We start from the raw sequence: 21,468 nt of genomic DNA, 5'->3' as shown, positions 1-21,468 counted from the left end.
GAAAAAAAAAAAAAAGAGCCAACAAGGATAGTTCTAGAAACAGGGGCTGCTTTAGGGTGACTGTGAGGTACTGTAGGTGATTGGATGTGTGGCCGCAGAGGGAGGCTGGGATCACAGCTCGGAGTTGGGGGGGCTGACTCACGCAGTGGTTCTCCTGTTCTCCCAGGAGCAAGGCTATCCTTTGTCTTCCTTCTCTTGAGCCCCCCACCTTGTCCTTCTGCTCTCGGTTTTGAGCGTGTGGCCCTCACACTGGGTGTCTTCTTTTGACCACCACACTTCTCTGTCATGGGACTACCCACGCTGTAGTTCTGAACCTGACCACACAGGACCCCAGGACCTTGCGCCTTCTAACAAGGAAGGTCTTACATCCAGGGAAGCCCTCAGGCACAGGAGAAGCCAGTAGGCTGGGTTACACCCCTCCCGCAGGAGGCTTGGTAACATCATTCCCCCAGGGGCTGAGCAGGCAGGAGAGGGAGAGCAGGTGTCTCCTCCTCCCCCACACCAACAAGACCCCTCCCCAGTCAGTCCTGGGGGAGGGAGCTCGCACTAGGAGGTGAGGCGTGGACAGCAATGATCAAAGGCTCCAGGTAGAGGTGTACCATGCAAGAGAGAAAACAGGTGGCATGATGCGGTGCAGCGGTCTGATGTGGCAACCAGAGCAGGAGGCAACCTGCCTGGATTCGCTACCAGCACAGTTGAGACCCCGAAGGCAAACAACCCAACTTTTTGGACCTCTATCTCCATTTGTAGAATAAACAGTTTCTTTTTTCCTTTGTTTTTTTTTCTTAATGTATTGGAATTTTGGGTCCAGAGTATAACCATATTCTTCAAGACATAATCTGTTATCATTATTATGGAAGTGTGTTCTCCCCTCCCTTCTCCTCCCCTCCCCTCCCCCCTTCTTTTTTCTCTTCCCCCTCCCTCTCTTCCCCTCCTTTCACTCCTTCCACATCCCCAGCGGACATCCCTTGCTCTCCACAGGCAACTACAGCAATATGGAAGATATTTATCCTTACGGATATCTGTAGCTTTATAAGATTTATTAGTGAGTGTGTGTTTTACATTTGCATACATTATATTACACTACAGCTCTCATTTGGTTCCCAGTACTCTGTTTGAAAACATCTCCGGGCTGCTGGCTGTGGTCTCCACCACTCCTTCCCCAGGATGCTTTCTGAGCCTTGTTTACTATTGCACTGTGCCTGCCCATGTTAATCAAATTACCCCTGGGCTTTCTAGAGTTACTGAAAGGATCATAACGTACTGCCCAGAGGTTGTGTAGCTTTGGTTTAACCGCATTAGGAAGAAGGCCTGAGAGAGGCTCTAATGGTGGCAGGCCGGGGCGGGGCGGTGAGCCGGGTGAGGGGGGGACCTGGCAGTGGCAACTGCGTGCCACTCACTCATCTGTCAGGGCCGCAGCCGTCCACGCTCTTCCCAGGTCCACGATCCCCTGGAGCAAGGGCACCAGGCTCCGGCTCGTGTGCGCCCTCGGCGCGGATGCCTGGCCGAGGTGTGCAGCTTCTTTCCGGAGTGGGTCTGGAGCTGTGCCGCCGCGCGCGCCTAATGGCCTTGGCCTTCTCCGCTGCGGCCAGGGCCAGACCCTGGAGCCGGTTGGCCACCAGCCCAGAGAGCTCCTGTGGCTGTTGGCGGGGCAGGGGCTCTGCGGAGCGCTCCCTTGGTGGCATAGAGGCGGCAGGAGCCATGGGGGGCCTGGGAACGGGCGCGGGTGTGGCGCAGCTGCCGGAGCAGCGCCAGTGTCACCGCCTGCTGACTGCAGGGAGAATGGATTTTCGTTCCCGGCGGCGCGCGCTGGGTGGCCTGGCTGCACAGAGCTTTGCGCGGCTGGATGGCCTCCGCAGCACGGAAGCTCTCTCGCGCTGGCCCGGCCGGGTGACCCTCGCCCTGAGGTCCCGCAGCACCCACCCCCTTCCGCAAGACCTGGGCAGGCGGCAGGGGATGCAGGATTTAAGTGTTGTCCAAGCGCAGCTCTTCACCAGGCCTTGGTACAGGCATCCTGTCCCCTGACTACACACTCCTCATTAAAACTATCAAATAACACCATCACTCCAGGGAAGGTCCTTCTGTGTGCTGTGCGCCCCAGAGCGACGGCCCTTTGAACCCCAACAATCAGCCAAGGTCATCTTGTGCTCTTAGCCACTGCACGCCTCTCTCGCTCTCTCGCTCTCTCGCTCTCTCACACACACACACACATTCAGCAATGTATAGCTGCATCCTTTGGTTTATGCAGCGTCACCACTTCGTAACATTGTAGACTGATAGAAACACACATTGTTTTGGAGGTAGGTGCAGAAGGTTCAGCTGCCGCTGGGGACACCTGCCTCCCCCATCACAGTGCCCGGGTGGAGTCCCAGCTACCCTGCTTCTGAACCAGCGCCCTGCGGATGCGCCGGGGAAGCCTCAGAGCAGGGCCCAAGGCCGTAAATCTCTGACACTGGCAAGGAACGCCAGGATGGAACTCCTGGCTCCTGTCGCCCCTGAGCTTCTGTGCAAAGTAGTAATTTTGTGATTTTTTTTTTTTGTTGTTGTTGCATTAAAAACAAATCTACTTGTTTGAGAGATGAAAGGAGGTAGATAAATGAGAGCTTCCATCTGGGCAAACCAGGAGTGGGTTGTGCTAAAACAAGTCTCTCGTGTGGGTGGTGAAGTCCAAGTTGTTGAGCCATCAGCACTGCTTGCCTCCCAGGGTCCACGCAAACAGGAGGCTGGAGTGAGGAGCTGCAGCTGACGCTTGGATGTAGGCACTCCCACAGGGGCCGTAGGCATTCCAGATAGTGTCTCAACCATTAGACTGAACGCCCACTGCAGGACCTACAAGTTCTTGTCCACCTGTATGCCAGGTTGAGCCCCAACTCCATCACATCTAAGCTCCATCTTGTTTTGTTTGGGTGTTATGGGCTGGCTTGGGTAGCATGTGCTGAGTGTGGGCCCTGGGGTCACAGCAGTGAGATCGTTGAGAGGTGAGTAGGTCTTACAGAGGATCAATGTCTTTCTTACTGAAGTGATTCTCTTCCTGAAAGGTGAATGAGCCACCTCCAAAGGGGGCTGACCCCCCCGTGTTGCATCCTTCACACTTGCTCCCTGCCCCGTGCCTTCCAGCACAAGGGCTTGCTTGACGCCATGACCTTGGCTTACCCAGTTTCCAGGACAGTGAGTGCTTTTCTTTTACAAATTACCCCATCCCGGGCCTGATGTGGCAGCCTAGTGGCTAGAGTCTTCTCTTTGTACGTGCCGGGATGCTGTGTTGGTGCCAGTTCACGTCCCAGCGGCTATACAGTTTCCATCCTATTCCCTGCTTGTGGGCTGGGAAAGTAGTTTAGACTAGCCCAAAGTCTTGGAACCCTACACCTGCATGGGAGACCTGGAGAAAGCTCCTGGCTCCTGATTTCGATTCAGTTCAGCTCTGGGCATTGCTACCACTTGGGGAATGAGTCAGCAGACAGAAGAGCTTTCTCCCTGTCTCTGTAAATCTGACTTTCTAATTAAAAAAAAAAAATAAGTACAAAGAACCCTGTCTCAAGCATGCTCTTATAACAACAGAAACTGGGCCAAGACACGTGCTACATAAGGTTGGGCTACCTAGTTCTCATGTTGTCATCAGAGAACCTGGTGATTTTCATCAATAGAAAACCAAAGGGAAAATTGTGATGTTGCCGTGGAAGCAGGCGATTTGCAGCTCTGCCTGAGCGGAGAGATTGTTAAAATATATGAAAGTAGCACTTCACCAAGGTTTTTTTTTTTTTCCTCTGAAGATTTATTTCTTTGAAAGGCAGAGTTACAGGGAGAGGGAGAGAGAGAAAAGAGAGAAACAGAAAGGTTTTTCCATCCATTGGCAAACTCCCCAGATGGTTACACTGGCCAGAGCCAGGAGCCAGGAGGTCCCTTTAGGTTGGCCACATGAATGTAGGGTCCCAAGCATTTGGACTGTCCTCTGCTGCTTTCCCAGCTCATTAGCATGGAGCTGGATGGGAAGTGGAGCAGCTGGGACAGGAACTGGCACCCCTACAGAATGCCAGTGCCACAGGTGGTTGCTTCATGGGCCTACCCCAATGTTGGCACCCCTCCCAAACTTCTCTGCAAGACATTTAGAACTCTCTCTTCCATAAAGCAATTCAATTCACACCACAATGTGTCCGATCAAATGTTTTTCTCAGAAATACACGATCATGCTAAGTTTCACTTTCCACCGTAGTTCTCTGATAACCCCTGGAAAGTCTGTTTTTATGGTTCCACTGTCATCCCTCATTCATCTCTTTGAAGTATAATCATTTTCAAATGACAGTTTTCAACCAGGAATGCAGATCGGTGGTTAAAAACAGGAAGCTTGATGTGTAAGGCTGCAAAGTGGTGGAAACTGGCAAGAAACTTGGGAAGACTCAGAAGCCAATGTTACTGCTGATTGTGACGGAGTGCTGTCCCCGGGGCCCGCGGAGAGCCTGCCAGGAGAGAAGGGTGAGGTTACAAACCAACCCGCAAGTGAATGAGCTACATAAACATGGCCAGTCCGAAATCTTGGCGTGTGCTTGGGTGTCTACACGGGTGAACTCAAAAGCAGTGTGAGAATGAAGTGGAAAGTAAACTTCCTTCTGTAGGAAAATGTCCTTTTCAAAGAGAGAGGTACTGAGACCTCCCTTGCCCTGTGTTTACCTGCAAGGCGACCTGACCTTTGCCGCACAGAGAATTCCCTCCCTTTGCATCTCACTTGGCTTGGGGTCTTGCTTGAGCTGTGGAAGGAAATCAAAGTGATACCCTGAGACTTTCCAATGGATGCTTGCTCTAGGGCACACACCTTGTTGAAGCCACTCTGAGAGACCCTCCCTGCAAAGACACGCGTGGCTCTGGCCCCGGCTTCAGCAGGGCTCCCAGCCGTCCATGCGAGGGATCCATCTGGGATGTACAGCCGCGCTGAGCTTACAAGCAACTTGCAGCCCTAGCTGTCTGCCTGGTCTGGCTCAGCCGCGGAACTCCGTTGGAAGTCATGGAGGTTTGGCTGGTTTGACCTACAGGAATGAACAACTGGAACACACTTCCAATTCTCTTTCCTAAAACGTTGCATATATTTCTAGTGATTTTTTTAAAATTTATTTTTGATGATATTTACATAGTGGAGAAGGATGCATGCGCACGTGGACCACTGATCAGGGTGGGAAGGGTTAAGGAATGGGGAAAGCTGCTTGAGACCATTGTTTCCAATTTTCTTCATGCTGTTTCTGGAAGAAGGAAGGACAGAAAGGGGAAGCCGCACCCAATGTCCTCACCCCGGGATAGGGGACGGCCGGCTGCTCTCATCCAGTGCGGAGTATGTTCTGAGGGTTTGGCTAAAGTGTTTTTAATAGTTCTGAGGTGCTCTTGATTTCATTGCTCCAAGGATGAGGAGATGCTTCCGAGGGCCGCTGGCTGCCAGAGTTCACCTCAGAGTCTCCATTCGTCCACATTCTTTACCAGGGGTCTTATTTTTGTTCATGCATGCTGTAATAGTGTAGTTTATTCTTGTGGGAAGAAAAACTTGAAATCCATGCCTAGTTTTCTCAAGAGCATTTGAAAGATTACATATGCAAATAGAACATGTACACAAGGTATTCCTAGAAGATATTCATATATTCTGTAATTCTAATATATGTGCGTTTTAAATTTTAATAGATATTACCAAATGCTCCTCTTCCACAAGACATTCTACCAAGGTATATTCCCTGTAGAGAGCTTTGAGGCTGTTTCCCCACAGCCTTACCAATGTTGAAAAAATTGCATACTCTGGAGTCTCACCTCTCAAGGTGAGCGTTAATCACTATGGAAAAGTCCTTGAGCTAGACACTTGGTATGTATTTGGTATCGTGATGTCAACTGTTTTTGAGACATTCTGACTTACAATGGCATCAGTTTCATCAGGCATTCTTGTCAGAATATTTAAAAACTAAATTGTATGGGCCTGGTGTGGTAGCCTAGCAGCTAACGTCCTCGCCTTGCACGTACTAGGATCCCACATGGGCACTGATTCTATTCCCAGCGGCCACACTTCCCATCCAGCTCCCTGTTTGTGGCCTGGGAAAGCAATTGAGGATGAAGCAAAGCCTTGGGACCCTGCACCCACCTGTATGGGAGACCCAGAGGAGGCTCCTGGCTCCTGACTTCGAATTGGCTCAGCAGCGGCTGTTGGGCCGCTAGGGTGTAAATCAACGGATGGAAGATCTTCCTCTCTGTCTCTCCTCCTCTCTGTATATCTGATTTTCCAATAAAATAAAAAAAATGTATATATATTTATAAATCTTTAAAAAAAAAACCCTAAATTCTATTTGGGATGGGTGACAGGAGTTAAGAAAGACAGTTGAAGCATCATAAAGTTCAGTCTGATTTCATTCTGATGGAAGGTGTACACTTCCACGAGGGAGAAGCTTCAGGGGTGACTATTCACGTAGTTAATAAACAACCAGGTTCACGCTGAGCATCAGCCATGGCCAGTCCAGCACAGACGGTACGGCCCGGGGCACCTGCAAGGTCAGCGTGGTGGTTGTTCAGAAGGAGCTGGGTGTGCCCTCCAAGACACAGTGGGAAAACTTAGCTCAAAATGGGCAGCCACACCAAAGTGTCTGCTTATTAAAGACAGGGTTTAATGTCCCCCGAAGCCATGTTTGAACACCTAGCAAATGGCTGAGGTTTAATTTTTGTTTCTTATAACCTTTGGATAAAGGCACAGAGATCATAGACATGACCCATTTGAATGGTCTTCCGTGTGTTGTCAGATCCACCTAGGCTGAGCCGCTGGATGATCCGTTTATCTGCCTTAGCTGTTTCTGGAAGTATGTGGCTTCAGTTGACTTGTTCTCGTTTATTGTAACTCCATGGGAAGGAGTGACATCTTGTCCCTGATTTGGTTAGTTCCATATCTGCTGGAGTTGCACACGGGGCGGGGGGGTGGGGAGCCCTCAGGGCAGCTCCTACCTCCGGTGCTCTCGGTCAAGTCACGCCCATGCTTGCTCCTGTGGTAAGGCACAGTCCAAGAGGAGGGGGTCTCAGATGCCCTCAGCAGACCCTGCATTGTTCAAGCTAGTCTCCCCAAAGAACTGGCCTCTGCCTGTCTTGTTGAGGGGAATGGAACAGCAGCAGCAAGTGTTAAACAAAGAAACTGTGTGTGGAATAGGTGTGCTTTCAATAAACACGCGCTGAAAGATTATGACTTTGACCATTAAAAACCAGATTATTCTGAACTCAGGACAGAAGTATTATTTTTTATGGTTGAAAAAGAAGCATTCCATCAGAGCAAAGGGTCAAATTCTGTTCAAAGCTAAATGACTTCAGTAAGATTGCAGGATGCCAAATCTACATACAAAAAAGTCAGTAGCTTTTTTATATACCAATAATGAAATGACTGAGAGAGAAGTCAAGAAAGTAATCTCATTCACCATAGTCACAAAAAATATGAATAAACTTAATAATCAAAGGAAGCGAATGACCTATAAATTGGGAATTACATGACACTGAGTTCCGGCGCTGAAAGCGTTAATAATGTGACGATGTCCCTATTGTTCCAAATCATCTATAGATTATCACACCTTCTATCAAAATACTAATGTCATTCTTCACAAAAATAGAGAAAACCATCCTAAACTTAGCCTAGAACCACAAAAGACCCCAAACAGCCAAAACAACCTTAACAAAACTAAAGGACTTACAATACCTGACTTCAAAACATACTACAAAGTTATAGTAGCCAAAGGAGCATGGCTCTGCGTCAAAACAAACACAAAGATCAGAATAGGGAACCCAGAAACAAAATCTATATCCAACTGATTGCTGACAAAGACAGCAAGAGATACATTTGAGAAAGAAGATTGTGTCGAATAAACGGTGTTGGGAAAACTCAATATCAATATGCAAAAGAAAGAAACTTGACTACTATTCCTTGTGATAGCAAAAAACTGACTCCAAATTGATCAAAGATTTGGATATCCGACCCAAAGCTACGCAGTTACTGGAATAAAGCAAAGGAAATTCTTCAGGACACTGATTTTTAACAAACAATCCCAGAAGCATAGGCAACAAAATAAATCATGACTGGTGCTATTTACATCCATTTAAAACCTTCTGTATCGCAAAGGAGGCAGGCACGATCAACACCGTGAAGAGACAGACTAAAGACAACGAGGAAACAGCTGCGAACTAGTCATCCAAAAAGGGATTTTCAGAATATTTCAGCAACACCAACAATGCAACAGAAAACACAACTAAAAATTAGCAAATGAGCTGAACAGACATTTCTCAAGTGAGGATATCCGAATCATCAAGCAGTGTATGAAAACAATGTTCAGCATTGCCAATTGCTACAGAAAAAATCAAAACTGAAATATCACTTCACCCCAGGTAGAATGATCGCTATCCAAAAGGCTAAAGCAATCAACGCTACTGAGAATGTTGAGAACTCTCACATACGGATGGTGGGAATGGGAATTAATACAGCCACTAATTGCAAACAGTAGCACATTTCCTCAAAGGCTAGACGTGCCATATGACTCAGCAGTACCACTAGTGATGTGCTCCCAAAGGCATTGAAATCAGTACGCCAAAGAGACATCTGCATGTCCTTGTTAGCTGTAATGCTGTTGACAATGGCCAAGAAGTGAAGTCAACTTTGGTGTCCGTTGTCAGATGAATGGATGCTGGAAATGTGGTGTTGTGTAATTCAATCATTTGCAGTCACATTATGCTAAGAGAGACACGTACCACACATTCTCATTTGTAAAGGGACACTAAAACATTGCTCTCCAGGGGTTTCAGTAGAACAGTGGTTGGCAGACCCTCCATTGGGACTGGTTTAGGAGTGGTTCCAGACTTCAGAATCATCTGTGCAGTGAGCTGAGCCTTCTAGTCCTCTGCACTGCGGATTGTCTTCTTTAGCATCACTCCGCTGCCCTACTGCCCTTAGGCCGTGTGCCCTGGAGTGTCCCCCTGCACCTCACCATGCTCTCACTGCCCTTAGGCCGTGTGCCCTGGAGTGTCCCCCTGCACCGCTGCACTGTGCGTTCTCTGCACGCTATACTCCCTTCCCCAGAGTCTTCCTAAGAAACACACCAGGACACAGCCCTTGTATGGGGGTTTCTCTTTCCTGGTGTTACAGCTGAGTCTTCAAAGAAGCCATCCCACCCATCGGGTTAGCTGGTTTGGGGATGATGGGTATGCAGTTAGACCACTTAACACTGTAAATTTGGGACCCTTGAGGCACACACTGGCTTTGCTGTGGACTCAAGTCCCTGACATCACAGGGTAGGAGGCTTTCTTTAGGTCCAGGGACGGTGGTGGCCAAAGCGTGGAAGTCAGGGAAAGCAAATCATGTGTTTATTCTGGTGAGGGCCGAGTGCCGCCGCTCCTGGATGGGAGCAATCCAGTGTGACTGAGCTGCTGACAGGCGATTGGCTCTTGTCGCATGCGTGCTGCCCTCGTTTCCTGACAGCCTGCCATAACTGACACTACACGCTGCAGACTCCTGCATGCCATTTGCCATTGCCAAGGAGCTAATAGGATCACGCCCATTCCAGGATCCCAACTATGCAGGTCTGTTTCCTAACCCTAGCTGAAGATATAGGAGTTGGGATTCAGTGCAAGGAGAAGGTACTATATCGCTTGTTTCAGTCAAGATGATGTAAGGTAGGACAATTAATTAAAGGCAAAAACACATTGTTGTTCCATTTCCAAGGAGCAAACACGTTGTTCCTTGAAGATGGACTGAAGGATAAAGGAAAGTCATTGAACCCAGAAGTGTGGAGAAGGACCCCTGGAGCTGGGAGCTGGCTCTTTGAGTAGAGGATGCCCCTCACCTAGTGCTGGTGACCCAGGGGTGTGGCTAAAGAGCACCTGAGATGCGCTGAGTGGTACCAGCGCAACACCAACACAGTGAGGCTGGCTGAGAGGCAAGATAAAGGAGGGTGGAAACATTGGACCGGAACTTCTGGGTAAAAAGCTATAGTTGCAGTGATGTCGATGCACAGCAAACAAAACAGGAAGCAGGAACTGCCTTCTCCTCTTGCCAGCCCCCCTCCACCTGCCACCTTGCCCTCTCCATCCAGCAGCCCCTGTTGGCAGGGCCTGACTGGCAGCCAGCCGGCGAAGGCAAAGTGTGCTTTGCTGACTCTGAGTTAAAGCTGTGTGTAGCAGGGGGGTTGATAAGCAGCACAGGCTCCTTGGCAGTCATCAGATTGTTAAGAGGATGAAATCATACCACGTGTATTAAATGTCTAGAATTGTGTCTGGCCCCATAGTAAATGTCAGCAAATGTTAGCATTTTTTCCCCCCTGTGTCACTTGAAACGGACATACATGTCTGTCTTTTAATGGGAAGCATTACTTGGGTTTTTAAAAAAGACTTATTTGTTTATTTAAAAGGCAAAATGATAAAAACAGAAAAAGAAAAATCTTCCTTCTCCCAACTTGTTCTCTACAGCCAGAACTGAGCAGGGTGAAGCCAGGAAACAAACTTCCATGGGGTCTCTTCAAACATTTTCCACCTTCCACTGCTTTCCCAGGCATGTCATGAGGGAGCTGGATCCAAAAGCAGAGACATTGGAACGCAGATTGACTCCGGGGTTTGGAATGCTGGCACTACAAGTGACAATTTAAGCGACTGTGCCACCATGACTTTTGTACGTTGAACCATTCCTGCATATCAGGAATAAATTACACTCAATTACGTTGCATAATATTTCTATTTTTGCTGTTGAATTCAGTTTGCAAACTTATTTTTTTTAAATTGTTACATCCCAGGCCCAGTTTGGTAGCTTAATTGGCTAAAGTCCTCACTTTGTATGTGCTGGAATCCCATATGGGTGCCCGTTCATGTCCCGGCTGTTCCACTTCCCATCCAGCTCCCTGCTTGTGGCCTGGGAAAGCAGTTGAGGACGGCCCAAAGCCTTGGGACCCTGCACTCATTTTAGGGGTGATTTTGAACTTTTGGTTCTATTACTGCCCTAAATTAGGAACTTGGCTTTTGCCTCTGCAAAAACAGTGACCCTGGAGTATTTGAAACTGGGCGCGGGGTGTGTGTGTGTGTGTTAAGTCTTCATGGCTCATTGCAAGAACTACAAGGTTACCACTAGGAGAGGGTTTGAAGTGCGGCCCAGTCTCGTCATGTCCCACCTGATGTGAAGTCGGTCTCTGCCAGCGATGTGGAACGTGGCCAGATTTCCCAAGCCAGCCTTCCTTTCCCACCTGCTGAAATCGCTGCACCCAAGTTCGGAGAGCAAAGAGGCTGAACAGGAAGGAATAGGTTCCCAGAGCTTTGCAAGGAGAGTTCCTAAAGTTCATGCATTGCAAAACGGTTGGACTGTTTTCTTCTCAAGTCATGTCTTGAAAATTTAACGCCTGGCATGGTGCCCTAGGGACTAAAGTCCTTGCCTTGCATGTGCTGGGATCCCATATGGTCATCGGTTCTAGGCCCGGTGGCCCTACTTCCCAGCTGGCTCCCTGCTTGTGGCCTGGGAGGGCAGTCGAGGACGGCCCAGTATCTTGGGACCTTGCAACTGCGTGAGAGAGCAGCCACTTGGAGAGTGAATCATCAGATGGAGGATCTTCCTCTCTCTCCTCCTCTCTGTACATCTCACTTTTCAATAGAAGTGAAGAAATATTTTTTTAAAAAATTGCATGCTAGTGACATTTGGAGCCAGGGTCTTAGGGAGGCCATTAGGGTTTGAGGAGGTCAAGAGGCTGTCCCACCCCCACCCAACCCATAACCTTTAGTGGTGTTATAAGAAGAGGAGGGGACCCGAGCTGACCCACTCACCAGGTCTCATCGTGGGATGCCCCTGTTGCATTGCAATGCAGCAAAAAGACCCTCATCGCATGCTGGACAGGTGCCAGAACCTTGGTGCTGGGTTTCCTAGCTTTGGGGACTGTGAGAGGTGAACTCCTTTGCTTTATAAAGCATCTGATTTGTGGCATTCTACTATAGCAACGGAAAGAAGACGGGCGTCGTTGTAACCAGGGATTCCTGAGGTTGCTAGGAATACACAAACAGTTGAAAAAAACAGGGATTCTGCCTCTATTACTCATGGGGTGACCAGCAGGCCAAGGAGGTGAGGTCCCCAAGCAAGTGGTAACAGCAGCACTGGCGTTTCTGCAAGTCTGGTTGTGCGAGTACGAAACCAGAGCCTAGAGAAGAGCCTTCCCTGGCTGCGACAAGGCATCTGATCAGGTTAGTGTTTAAACACACAAACAAGTGAAGTGAATCGGAGAGATGCCTCAGCCCTGGCTTCTAAATCAGAGACTACTGCTTCCTGGCCATTTATCAGACAACTTCAGGCTTCACTTCTCAGACCTTTATTCCTCTAAACAAAGTCCAGCGCTGGGCATGTTATACTCTGTTAACCACAGAAGCCCAAAGTTCTTCTGCAACTCTTCTGCACCTGCGACTCGTGGGCTCTCAGAGCCCTGTACCCTGAGGAGCCGGCACTGGAGCGCGTGGAGGACGATGGAGCCGGGGCTGGGAAGCAACCGCCTGGATGACTTCCCTTTCAATGTGTTTGCTGTCACCCCTTACACTCCCAGCACCGCCGACATCCAGGTGTCTGACGACGACAAGGCGGGAGCCACCCTGCTTTTCTCGGGCGTCTTTTTGGGACTGGTGGGGCTCACATTCACCGTCATGGGCTGGATCAAGTACCAAGGCGTCTCCCACTTCGAATGGACTCAACTTCTTGGACCTATTCTGTTGTCGGTTGGGGTCACATTCATGCTAATTGCTGTGTGCAAGTTTAAGATGGTTTCTTGCCAGCAGTGCAAAGACGGTGAGGAGAGGGCCCTGGATCCGGAGCCACCTTCGGCAGGCCAGTCATTCGTCTTCACTGGCATCAATCAGCCCATCACCTTCCACGGAGCCACGGTGGTACAGTACATCCCTCCTCCTTATGCGTCTCAGGAGCCCCTGGGAACCACCACTCCGTACCTGCAGCCTATGGGAAGCCCATGCGGACTCCTCCCTGCTGCAGGGGTCATGGCCCCTGTGCCGAGTCCTCCTCAATATTATACCATCTACCCTCAAGGCAACGCTGCGTTTGTGGGTGATGGGGACTACCCACTTGTTCTGGATGGTGGAAGCCACAGGTATGACATGGGGAGGGGGTTGGGGTGAGTCCCCTTATAAGCTATCCCCACATGGTACCTGAGGGTAGGGGGCAGGGACCCGGGGTGGCCACGGAGTGTTGGGCACAGGTGTTGGGCTGCCATGCATCTCTGCTTCCTGCTCCTGTCTCAGGTGCAGCCATGACCACCGGCAAGAGGAGTCACATCTGGGAGAAGGAGACTGCACCTGCTTCTCTCCCCCACCGTATGAAGAGATCTACTCCCTCCCGCACTAGAGAGCATCATATGAAGGGGGCAGCACATGCCCGGCAGCTGAGCTGTTACAGGCTGTGGCCTTGGAAGGCAAACCACACAGCTGCCCAGTGGAGGCCACATGAGGGACAAGGGGAAGTGGGGGGTTAAATGGCATGGATCACTACAGGTTAGGCCAGGCTGGGGGAAACTCCCCTGAGCAAAACAAAACAAAACCAAAAAAAGCAGATTTAAAAAAAAAAAAAAAAAAAGCAACTCCCCTTGCAAGGTTTAACCTGTTGGTCTGTCATCCAGCCCCATCCCCGTGGGAAGGCCCCCTAGCAGCCAGGGGCAGTTATGAGCTCTGAGATTTGGGGAGTTTCCAGGACAATGGGGACAGGGCCAGGAAGGACGGAGGGGCAGAATGGAGTTCCCAGTGCCCAGTTTTGGTCCCAAGCTTGACCCGCATGCCCCTTTGGTCTCCCCCCCCCCCCCCCGGAGACTCTAGGCATCTTCAAGGCTGCAATAAATAATTAAAACACAGCAGAATAAAATACAAATAATGTCTACAGTAAGGATGGCTATGCCATACAAGGCAAACAAGAGGCTATGGCATGAATAAAGCCTGACACTGTCTCTGGGTCCTGGTGATTCTTGGTGGCTGGTATTCTCTTTGGCAAGGTTGAACCTTGATGGGTGGTGAGCAGGGGGCACTCCTAGCCTCCCCGGGGCTGAGCCTGTCAGGCTGGTACAGGGCAGGGGGCACACAACAGCACTTGCTAGGCACCCAGAGACCTCAGCAACCTGGAAAATCATGAATTATGGAAGCAATCTTTTTGACGAAGTTAAACTTCCCGTCTTTACTAAAACAAACAAAAACTTAGGTGGTCTTAATCATCTTGAATGTGAACTGTGTGGTCAGTATTCAGAACAGACTCGAGACTGTTGAAGACATCTGGGTGGATATCGGCTCAGCGACTGAGACTGTGCTTGCAATGCCTGCTTCTCATACTCAAGTGCCTGGGTTCAAGTCCCAATTCTGTTCTGGATTTTAGTTTCCTGGAAATGGGCACCCTGGGAGGCCAAACTTGAGCGCCAAGCCCTCGGGTCCCTACCCTCAGGTTTGGGAAGCTGGAGTTGAGTTCCCAGCTCCAGGCTTTGGTCTGGCTCTGCCCAAACATTTGGGGACCGAATCAGTAGACAGGACAACTCTGCATGTTTCTCTGCCTCTTTGTCTCTGAAATAAAATTGAAAAGAGACAGTTGAAAGCTAGAAAAGTAATGATTTCTTAGGCTACAAAGGGACAGGTAGTCAAAGTAAGGCTGATTTATCCCTAAGGGAGAGCAGGAAGCACTCATTCTTTCGAGTTTGGGTTCTATGCTTGTGGGTAGGATGATTTTCGCTTTTATCACAAGACTGTATTTTCCAAGAATATGAATGGAATGAACTTGCTATAGCATTGTGATTTAAACTGTATTGTAGGGCTAAGATGTTTGTGTACTCCTTTCTGTGCCTGATGATGGAAGGTGATGGGGAAGACGTGGTTTACAGACTAATTGGACTAGTGTTCTCTACCTGTTCCTGAGATCCTGAGATCTTGGCTGAGGGTTGTTGGTTCAGGGGAGGAAATGTTGTGACAAGGACAGGTGAGCATCACAGATAGCATGCCGACTGGACGATGACACTTCTCAGGGCCCTGCACTCCTCCTCCTCCCCTCCCCACTGTCACCCACTTGACAAGGTAAATATTTGGGCTTGGCTATAGCCAAGGTAGTTCCAAAGAGATAAAGGGCGGGCGGGCGGGCAGGCAAGCGTCATGAGCGTGGACGCCGGGAGGGCAGTGCAAGCCTGTTTGTCTAGGGGAAGCTGCAGGGAAGCACGCAGCGATCCAGGAAGTGGCCAGGGGGAGTATTGAGCTCAAGATATGCAATTTCTTTAGGTACCTGCTGTAGAGTCCCAGTGCGCCCGCAGAGGTCACAGATGCTTTCAAAGGCGGAACTTGGGCAGTTCCAGCTGGCCACTCATTCACCCGACAGATCTAGTTAGTGAACTACTCTGTAAGGCTGGGGCCACCATGCTGTGGGAGTTAGCCGGCACAGGGCCGCCATGGCTCACGCCAGCTCTGCCCAGCTGTTAGCCCCGTGGGGCCGACAGACACGGGTGAACGCTCTTGCCTGTATTCCTGACTGAGCAGTTATTCTCGGATTCCTCTGAGAGGACTATGAACTCATCCAAAGAAGTAGGGGATGGTAGGACTGGATTGTGCATGCGGACAGCAAGAGGGCCGTGTCTGTGGAGCTGTGGGGACGGTGCTGGGACCTCAAGGGACAGAAGCCATGCATGAAACAAAGAGGGTGGGGGTTGCTGGCAGAGTGAGAAGCATCTCCTTTCTGTGCTGTTCCAGCCTCCAGCAGAGCTGCCATCCAGGGCAAGAGGACTCACGCGCTCCACTGTTCTTTCTTTACTGGGGAACTGCAGAGGCCAGCGCGACAGGTGGCCGCTGTATGGCTCTGGGACTGTGCTGCATTCCAGCAATTTCTGGTTTGTCTTCTAGATATTTGTCTTTCATTCCCTTGTCCCTGTCTGATTCTTATCAGGGTTGAAGCACAGCAGGCTGGGAGCCAGGATGCTGGTCTGCCTTCATCCCTTATGTCATCAGTAGGGACAGGAGCCTGGCTCTGGGAAGGTGCCTTAGGGGCTCCATGACTGGGCTGGAGCCTTGTCAGTTTTGTCAGATAGCTCAGTAGAGTTTTTGATAAGCTGAGTGCTCCAATCAGACCCTGAGTACCTGTCGCATAGGGCATAACCCAGAAGGCAGCCAAGGATGAAACACTGACCTTGTGTTACAATCCAAGCTAGTGGACCAGAGCACTGAGGGCCATCCCGGACCCAGGCCCAGCCTCAGCACCCCTGAGGGGTCATGTGGGTGGCAGGAATGTCTCCTGGGAACCTGTTGGGGCTGGGCCTTCTGGCTGGAGAGACTGCTCCCAGCTGAGGATGTTGGGGGCAGGGCAGGGGCAGGGAAGCTCGAGGTTGGACAAAGGAGGCCCAGAGGCCAAGACGTTTTCTTCCCCACTCCTGCCCCCAGGCCAGCGGGGCGGGGCTGTTGAGCATCTGCAATTTACTGCCTTCAGCGACACTCCCAGAAAGTCCAGCTGCTTTCCCTGTCACCTCCTGGCTGGGTCCAAGGACAAGCTTCAAAGTCAGCGTGTGGCTGCTCTGTTCCCAAACACACTTTTCTAAGCTCTTTTCTCATTCCTCCCCGCCCGCCCCCACCCCCGTGGTGATGTAAGAAGCAAGGAGGTGCTGGCCCCCGGTGTCTGGGTCCACTTCAGCCCCTGGGACTCCTGCAAGTCTTGCTCACTGCGGGATCAGCAAAGAATGGCAGCTTGGTGGCTCTTTCCCCCTGACAGAAGTTCCTCACTGAACCCCAGGGGTACACACCCTCTGGCCAGCGTCCAACACTGCTGTGGCTGGACTCGTGGGTCTCCTCCCTGTTGTCCCAGCCCGCACACTGGTGGTGGACTCACTCAGATTCCTAAACACAAACTGTGTGAGGCCTGTGGAGAATCTAATGTGAAATGAATGGGTGAAGACATTTCTCACTCGTTAGTTAGCTGCTTTGTAACTTTCACATCATGAAAAACTTCCAACAAATCCCAGAGGAGAGAGAACCCGTGTGTGACAGCCTACACAGCCCTCACTCAACTTCAGCAACAACCAGTTGTCAATTATCAAGGGTTAATCCCGCGTCATGTCTATCCCCATTCCTAATCCACTCACTGGATTTTCCAAAAAGCAAGTCCAAACCATCAGATCACATCATCTTAAAACATTCTATTGTACATCTTTAAGAGGTAAAAGCTCAAAAAATGCAACATCCTTGTCATTTCAGACATTTGCAGTAATCCCCTAATACCATCCTAGTCAATCGATGCTCAATATTTCCAGTTTTAATTCTCTCCTTTCTAATTGTCGTCTTTGCTTAGTTTAGCCAAGTCCTGAACAATTTGAGACTTTTACTAAAAATATCCCGAATCTCTGTCTTTTCCTTACATTTGGGTCAGCAGGTGTCAAGCTGCTCACAGTAGGAGATTCATACTGGCTGAGTTTCACTCCCCCAAACTAATTTTTTTTTTTCAAGATTGTTTTTACCTTTTGTATCTTCTTTTCTGTCGGCTCTTTGAAACTCAAGGATTCCCTTGGAATTAGTACAGTGTGTTTTATACTCTCAGGATACTATTAGAGTTTTTTTTTTTTTTTTAAGAACAGGTGTAGAAAAAATGAAAAGAGAGATCTTTGACTACTTTAGTTGAGAATTATCTGCTGTAGAATAGCTTCCTGAGTATCAGAAATGCGCAATAAAGTTTGACATTTTTGGCTGGGTCCATGAAGACCTTTTTCAATAAAAGAACATGTGGTTTTGTGGGTTGTTGCCTTTAGGGACCATAAAAAAAAAAAAAAAAAAAAAACTCCTTGAAGGTTTCAAAATCAGGAAACCAGCCTCTCCTTATTAAGCAGTAAAGAGGTAAGACCTCTTGCCCTACATTAACACATTATCAAGGTTATTGACTCTGAAATCTTATCAACAAGTCTTTGAGTCTCCTTGACATTAAATGAGTCTATTTTCTGGCCAGGCCGGTGGCTATTTTCTTGAAGGTGAAAGTATGTTAAGCTTGTGTGTGTATAGCCATTCACTCTCACTTATGATGGAAGGTGATTTACACATTTCTTGCCACTCACTACCTGTAAATCATCAAGCGTTTTAGGTCCTGAGCGCGAGCAGTTGGTTCTAAGATCAACAGAGACTTAGCGCAGTAAATCAGCCGTGGCTGGATTGCTCCGAAGAACTGATGAGAAGTGGAGACAACTTCACGGATTACCTTGGGGAGTGCAGAAAGGTCCTAGCTAGGGAACTTTATCTGAGACTTTTAAAGAAGATTAATTATCAGATTGCCTGGTAAGAAAATAATTTCTCTGAGTTCTAGAAGTTTTCCTATAACGACAAATTTGCTCTTTGTCACAAAACCTACCCGTGTAAAAATCACAGGAGCCGAACCCAGATGTGTGCTTGCGGAAGCTGTGCCTGAAGCCAGGTAGGGAGATTGTCCCGTTCATGCCAAGGGCCACTTGGATTTTTAGGACATCATTTCACGGGCTGCACAAAATTATCAGCTTTAAAATGAGTCTGCTAGACAGGTATTGAGTTTCAGGTCCCTCCTGCGGGTGCCTTGGCAGGGCTAGACCTGTGGGCTGCACGTACCCAACGCCTGAATTAGAGGAACAAAAGTGGAAGGGGGCTATAGAGAGATACTACGCATGCTCATTTGTTTATGTGGACTAGCTCTTAAAGAATACCTAAGAACTAGCTCCGCACTGTGGTACCTCCAGTGAAGCCACTGCCTGGAACACCAGTACCACATAAGGGTGTTGGTTCCCGTCCCAGCTGCTCCCTGCCGATGGCCTGGGCAAGCAGTCAATGGTGGCCCAGTGCTTGGGCCCTGCCATCCATGTGGGATGCCCAGACGGCGCTTCTGGCTTCAGCCTGCCCAGGCTGGCCATTGTAGCCAGTTGAGGAGTAAACCAGTGGGTGGAAGATCTTTCTCTCTCCCCTTTTCTCTGTGAACTATTTCGAAATAAAAATAAACATCTTTTTTCCTTATTTATTTTTATTGGAAAGTCAAATATACAGAGAGGAGGAGGGACAGAGAGGAAGATTTGTTTTCTGATTCACTCCCCAAGTGGCCACAACGGCCAGAGCTGAGCCCATCCGAAGCCAGGAGCCAGGAACTTCTTCCGGGTCTCCCACGCGGGTGCAGGGTCCCAAGGCTTTGGACCATCCTCGACTGCTTTCCCAGGCCACAAGCAGGGAGCTGGATGGAAAGTGAAGCAGCTGGGGCATGAACCAGTGTCCATATGCAAGGTGAGGATTCATCCACTAGGCTATTGTGCTAGGTCCCATCTTTATTTTATTATTATTATTTTTGCTTTTTAAGAATACCTAAAAACCAGTTATGATTTCTGCAGTGAAGAGTAGAAGACCTATTTTTCACTTTTCTCCACAATAATTAATGAGTTTCTTTTTACCACATTGATCTAATACCTATTTATAGTTATTGTACTTCAACGGGCGGTTCATCTGCTTGGGTCCCAGTGTTCATGTCCATTGCTGCTGCTTATATATGTCGTAGATAAGCACACATGACTCCCCCCGCACCCCCTACACACACTGGGGCTGGGCACTCACCTAGCGGTTAAGGTGCTGAAACTCACATTTCTCCCAGGGATTCTTAGGTTCATAACTAAGCTCCATCTCCGGCTCCAGATTCCCTCTACCGCAGACCCCGGGAACAGGGGTGATGGCTCAAGTCCCTGGGTCCCCGCCTCCGAGGCGGGAGACCTGGGTTGCGTTATGTAGACATAAATCTTTTGTTAGATGGAGAATACTAGATGTGGACACCAAGTCTCTCTGTGGAGCACAGAGCTCTCCTGGTACACGCAAGATCTTGAAGACACAGAGTAGTTGGTTGAGTCCTCCGCTGGCTAGGCGTGATGCCCCAGTGGCTCATGGTCAGATCCACACGAACGACTCTGAATGGGAGAGTGTCCTCCCTCAGCCACTGCTATCGCAAATTGGAAAACTTCTCAGGACAGACGGTCACCAGTGACGCTGGAGCCACCAGCCTTGGTCCCTTGATCTAGAGTAGCCTAGAGGACCTGCTTCTCAGGTGGAAGAGGGTCCAAAGGGTTAACCTTGTCCCATCTGTTCCCACTCCAAGAGCAGCCAGCAGAGGGGCCACAGGGCTGGGAGAATCTGGGACTGCAGCTGCCCTGCCCATGCCTGCCAGTGCTCCTGGCTGCCTAGCCTGGACTGCTGCCGGGCTGGGCTGATGCCATCTCAGGAATGTGTGGGCCCTGTCCCCAGTCACTCTCCCATTGTCCCTGCTGGCTTCCCTGCCTCCGCTCCTGCCAGCTCTCTGGGGACCCTCAGGCCACAGCTCTTGCTCTTAATCCCCCTGACTCTGCTCTGCTGTCTCAGGAACTGGGGCCCCAGGCACTGCCCCTGGGGAGACCGCTTACCCAGGGCTGCTGGAGTCTCTAACTTCATCTGTCCTTGAGACTGGTAAGTCCTCCATGCCTGTGCGATATGGCAGGGGTGACCTTCCCTTCCTGGGTTGTGTGGCAGAGAATTCGGCTTGTACAGGAGCACCATTAAATCAATCTATTGGCTTGGTGTCAATCAAGCGATTGCTCTGAAACTGACGCAAAATCACCTCCCATGCACTCAAAGGTATCAGGTTTAATCCTTATTAAATGCACTTTATTTGGAAAAGGGAATTTGGCAGATGTGATTACATTGAGGCTCTGGGACCTAAATGCAACCATATGTATCCTTGTTTGGAGGCAGGATGGAGCCAGAAGTGTAGCACAGTGAGTTAAGACACCTTCTGCTATGCCTGCAATTCATATGGGCATCAGTTCAAGGCCTGGCTGCTCCACTTCTCATCCAGCTCTCTGCTAATGCAGCTAGAAAAGCAGTAGAAGATGGTTCTGGGTGTTGAGGCCCTGCATCCACATGGGAGACTCAGAGTTCCAGGCTTCAGTTGGTCCTAGTGCAACTTTTGCTGGATTTTGGGAGTGAACCACAGGATGGGAGAGCTCTCTCTTTTTTCTGTGTGTGTGTGTGTTTCTCCCTTCCTCGCTCTGTCTCCCTCTGTAGTTGCCTTTCAAATAAATAAATCTTGACAAGAAAAGGAGCAAGACCCAGGAGAAGAACAGGCCTGGTAGAGACAGGCAGAATGCGAATGATGGCAACCACAAGCCCAAGGACACTAGCAGCCATCAGCAGCTGGAAGAAGATAGGCCAGGTTGTGCCCAGAAGCTGCAGAGGGCGTGTGGCCCTGCCCAGCACCCTAACTCAGTCCTGAGCAGTGGGGAGAGGTAATTTCTGATGTTGTAGGTACCCAGTTTGTGGTTGTTTGTGATAGCAGTCGCAGGAAACCATTACAAGCCCCCCAAATGCCCACCACTAATTATGTTCTTCAAAACCACATGCTCACAGTAACATAATAATTTAAAAAAAAGACAATGAACTCGTTTTACTTGAAAAGGTACACCTACAGCACTGTGGCTTCCTGAACGGTGGGCAAGGCCAACT

General features: G+C 49.5%; 1 protein-coding gene across 1 annotated transcript; it reads left to right on the top strand.

Moving 5' to 3' along the window:
- Positions 1-12,370: 12,370 nt before the first annotated feature.
- Positions 12,371-13,354, top strand: TMEM174 (transmembrane protein 174). The gene is made up of 2 exons (XM_004586264.2): positions 12,371-13,100; positions 13,252-13,354. The coding sequence occupies exons 1-2, from the start codon at positions 12,469-12,471 to the stop codon at positions 13,352-13,354; spliced, it is 735 nt and encodes a 244-aa protein (XP_004586321.2). The 5' UTR covers positions 12,371-12,468.
- Positions 13,355-21,468: the final 8,114 nt, after the last annotated feature.

This window comes from Ochotona princeps, chromosome 28, assembly GCF_030435755.1.
Source record: "Ochotona princeps isolate mOchPri1 chromosome 28, mOchPri1.hap1, whole genome shotgun sequence".
NCBI lineage: Eukaryota > Metazoa > Chordata > Mammalia > Lagomorpha > Ochotonidae > Ochotona > Ochotona princeps.
The sequence above is the reverse complement of the archived record's forward strand: the minus strand, read 5'-3'. Positions and strand labels throughout refer to the sequence as shown.

Coding starts and splice junctions, on each gene's coding strand:
- TMEM174 (XM_004586264.2), top strand. CDS start 12,469: ATGGAGCCGGGGCTGGGAAGCAACCGCCTGGATGACTTCCCTTTCAAT. Junction 13,101..13,251: donor CTGGATGGTGGAAGCCACAG/GTATGACATGGG, acceptor CTCCTGTCTCAG/GTGCAGCCATGACCACCGGC.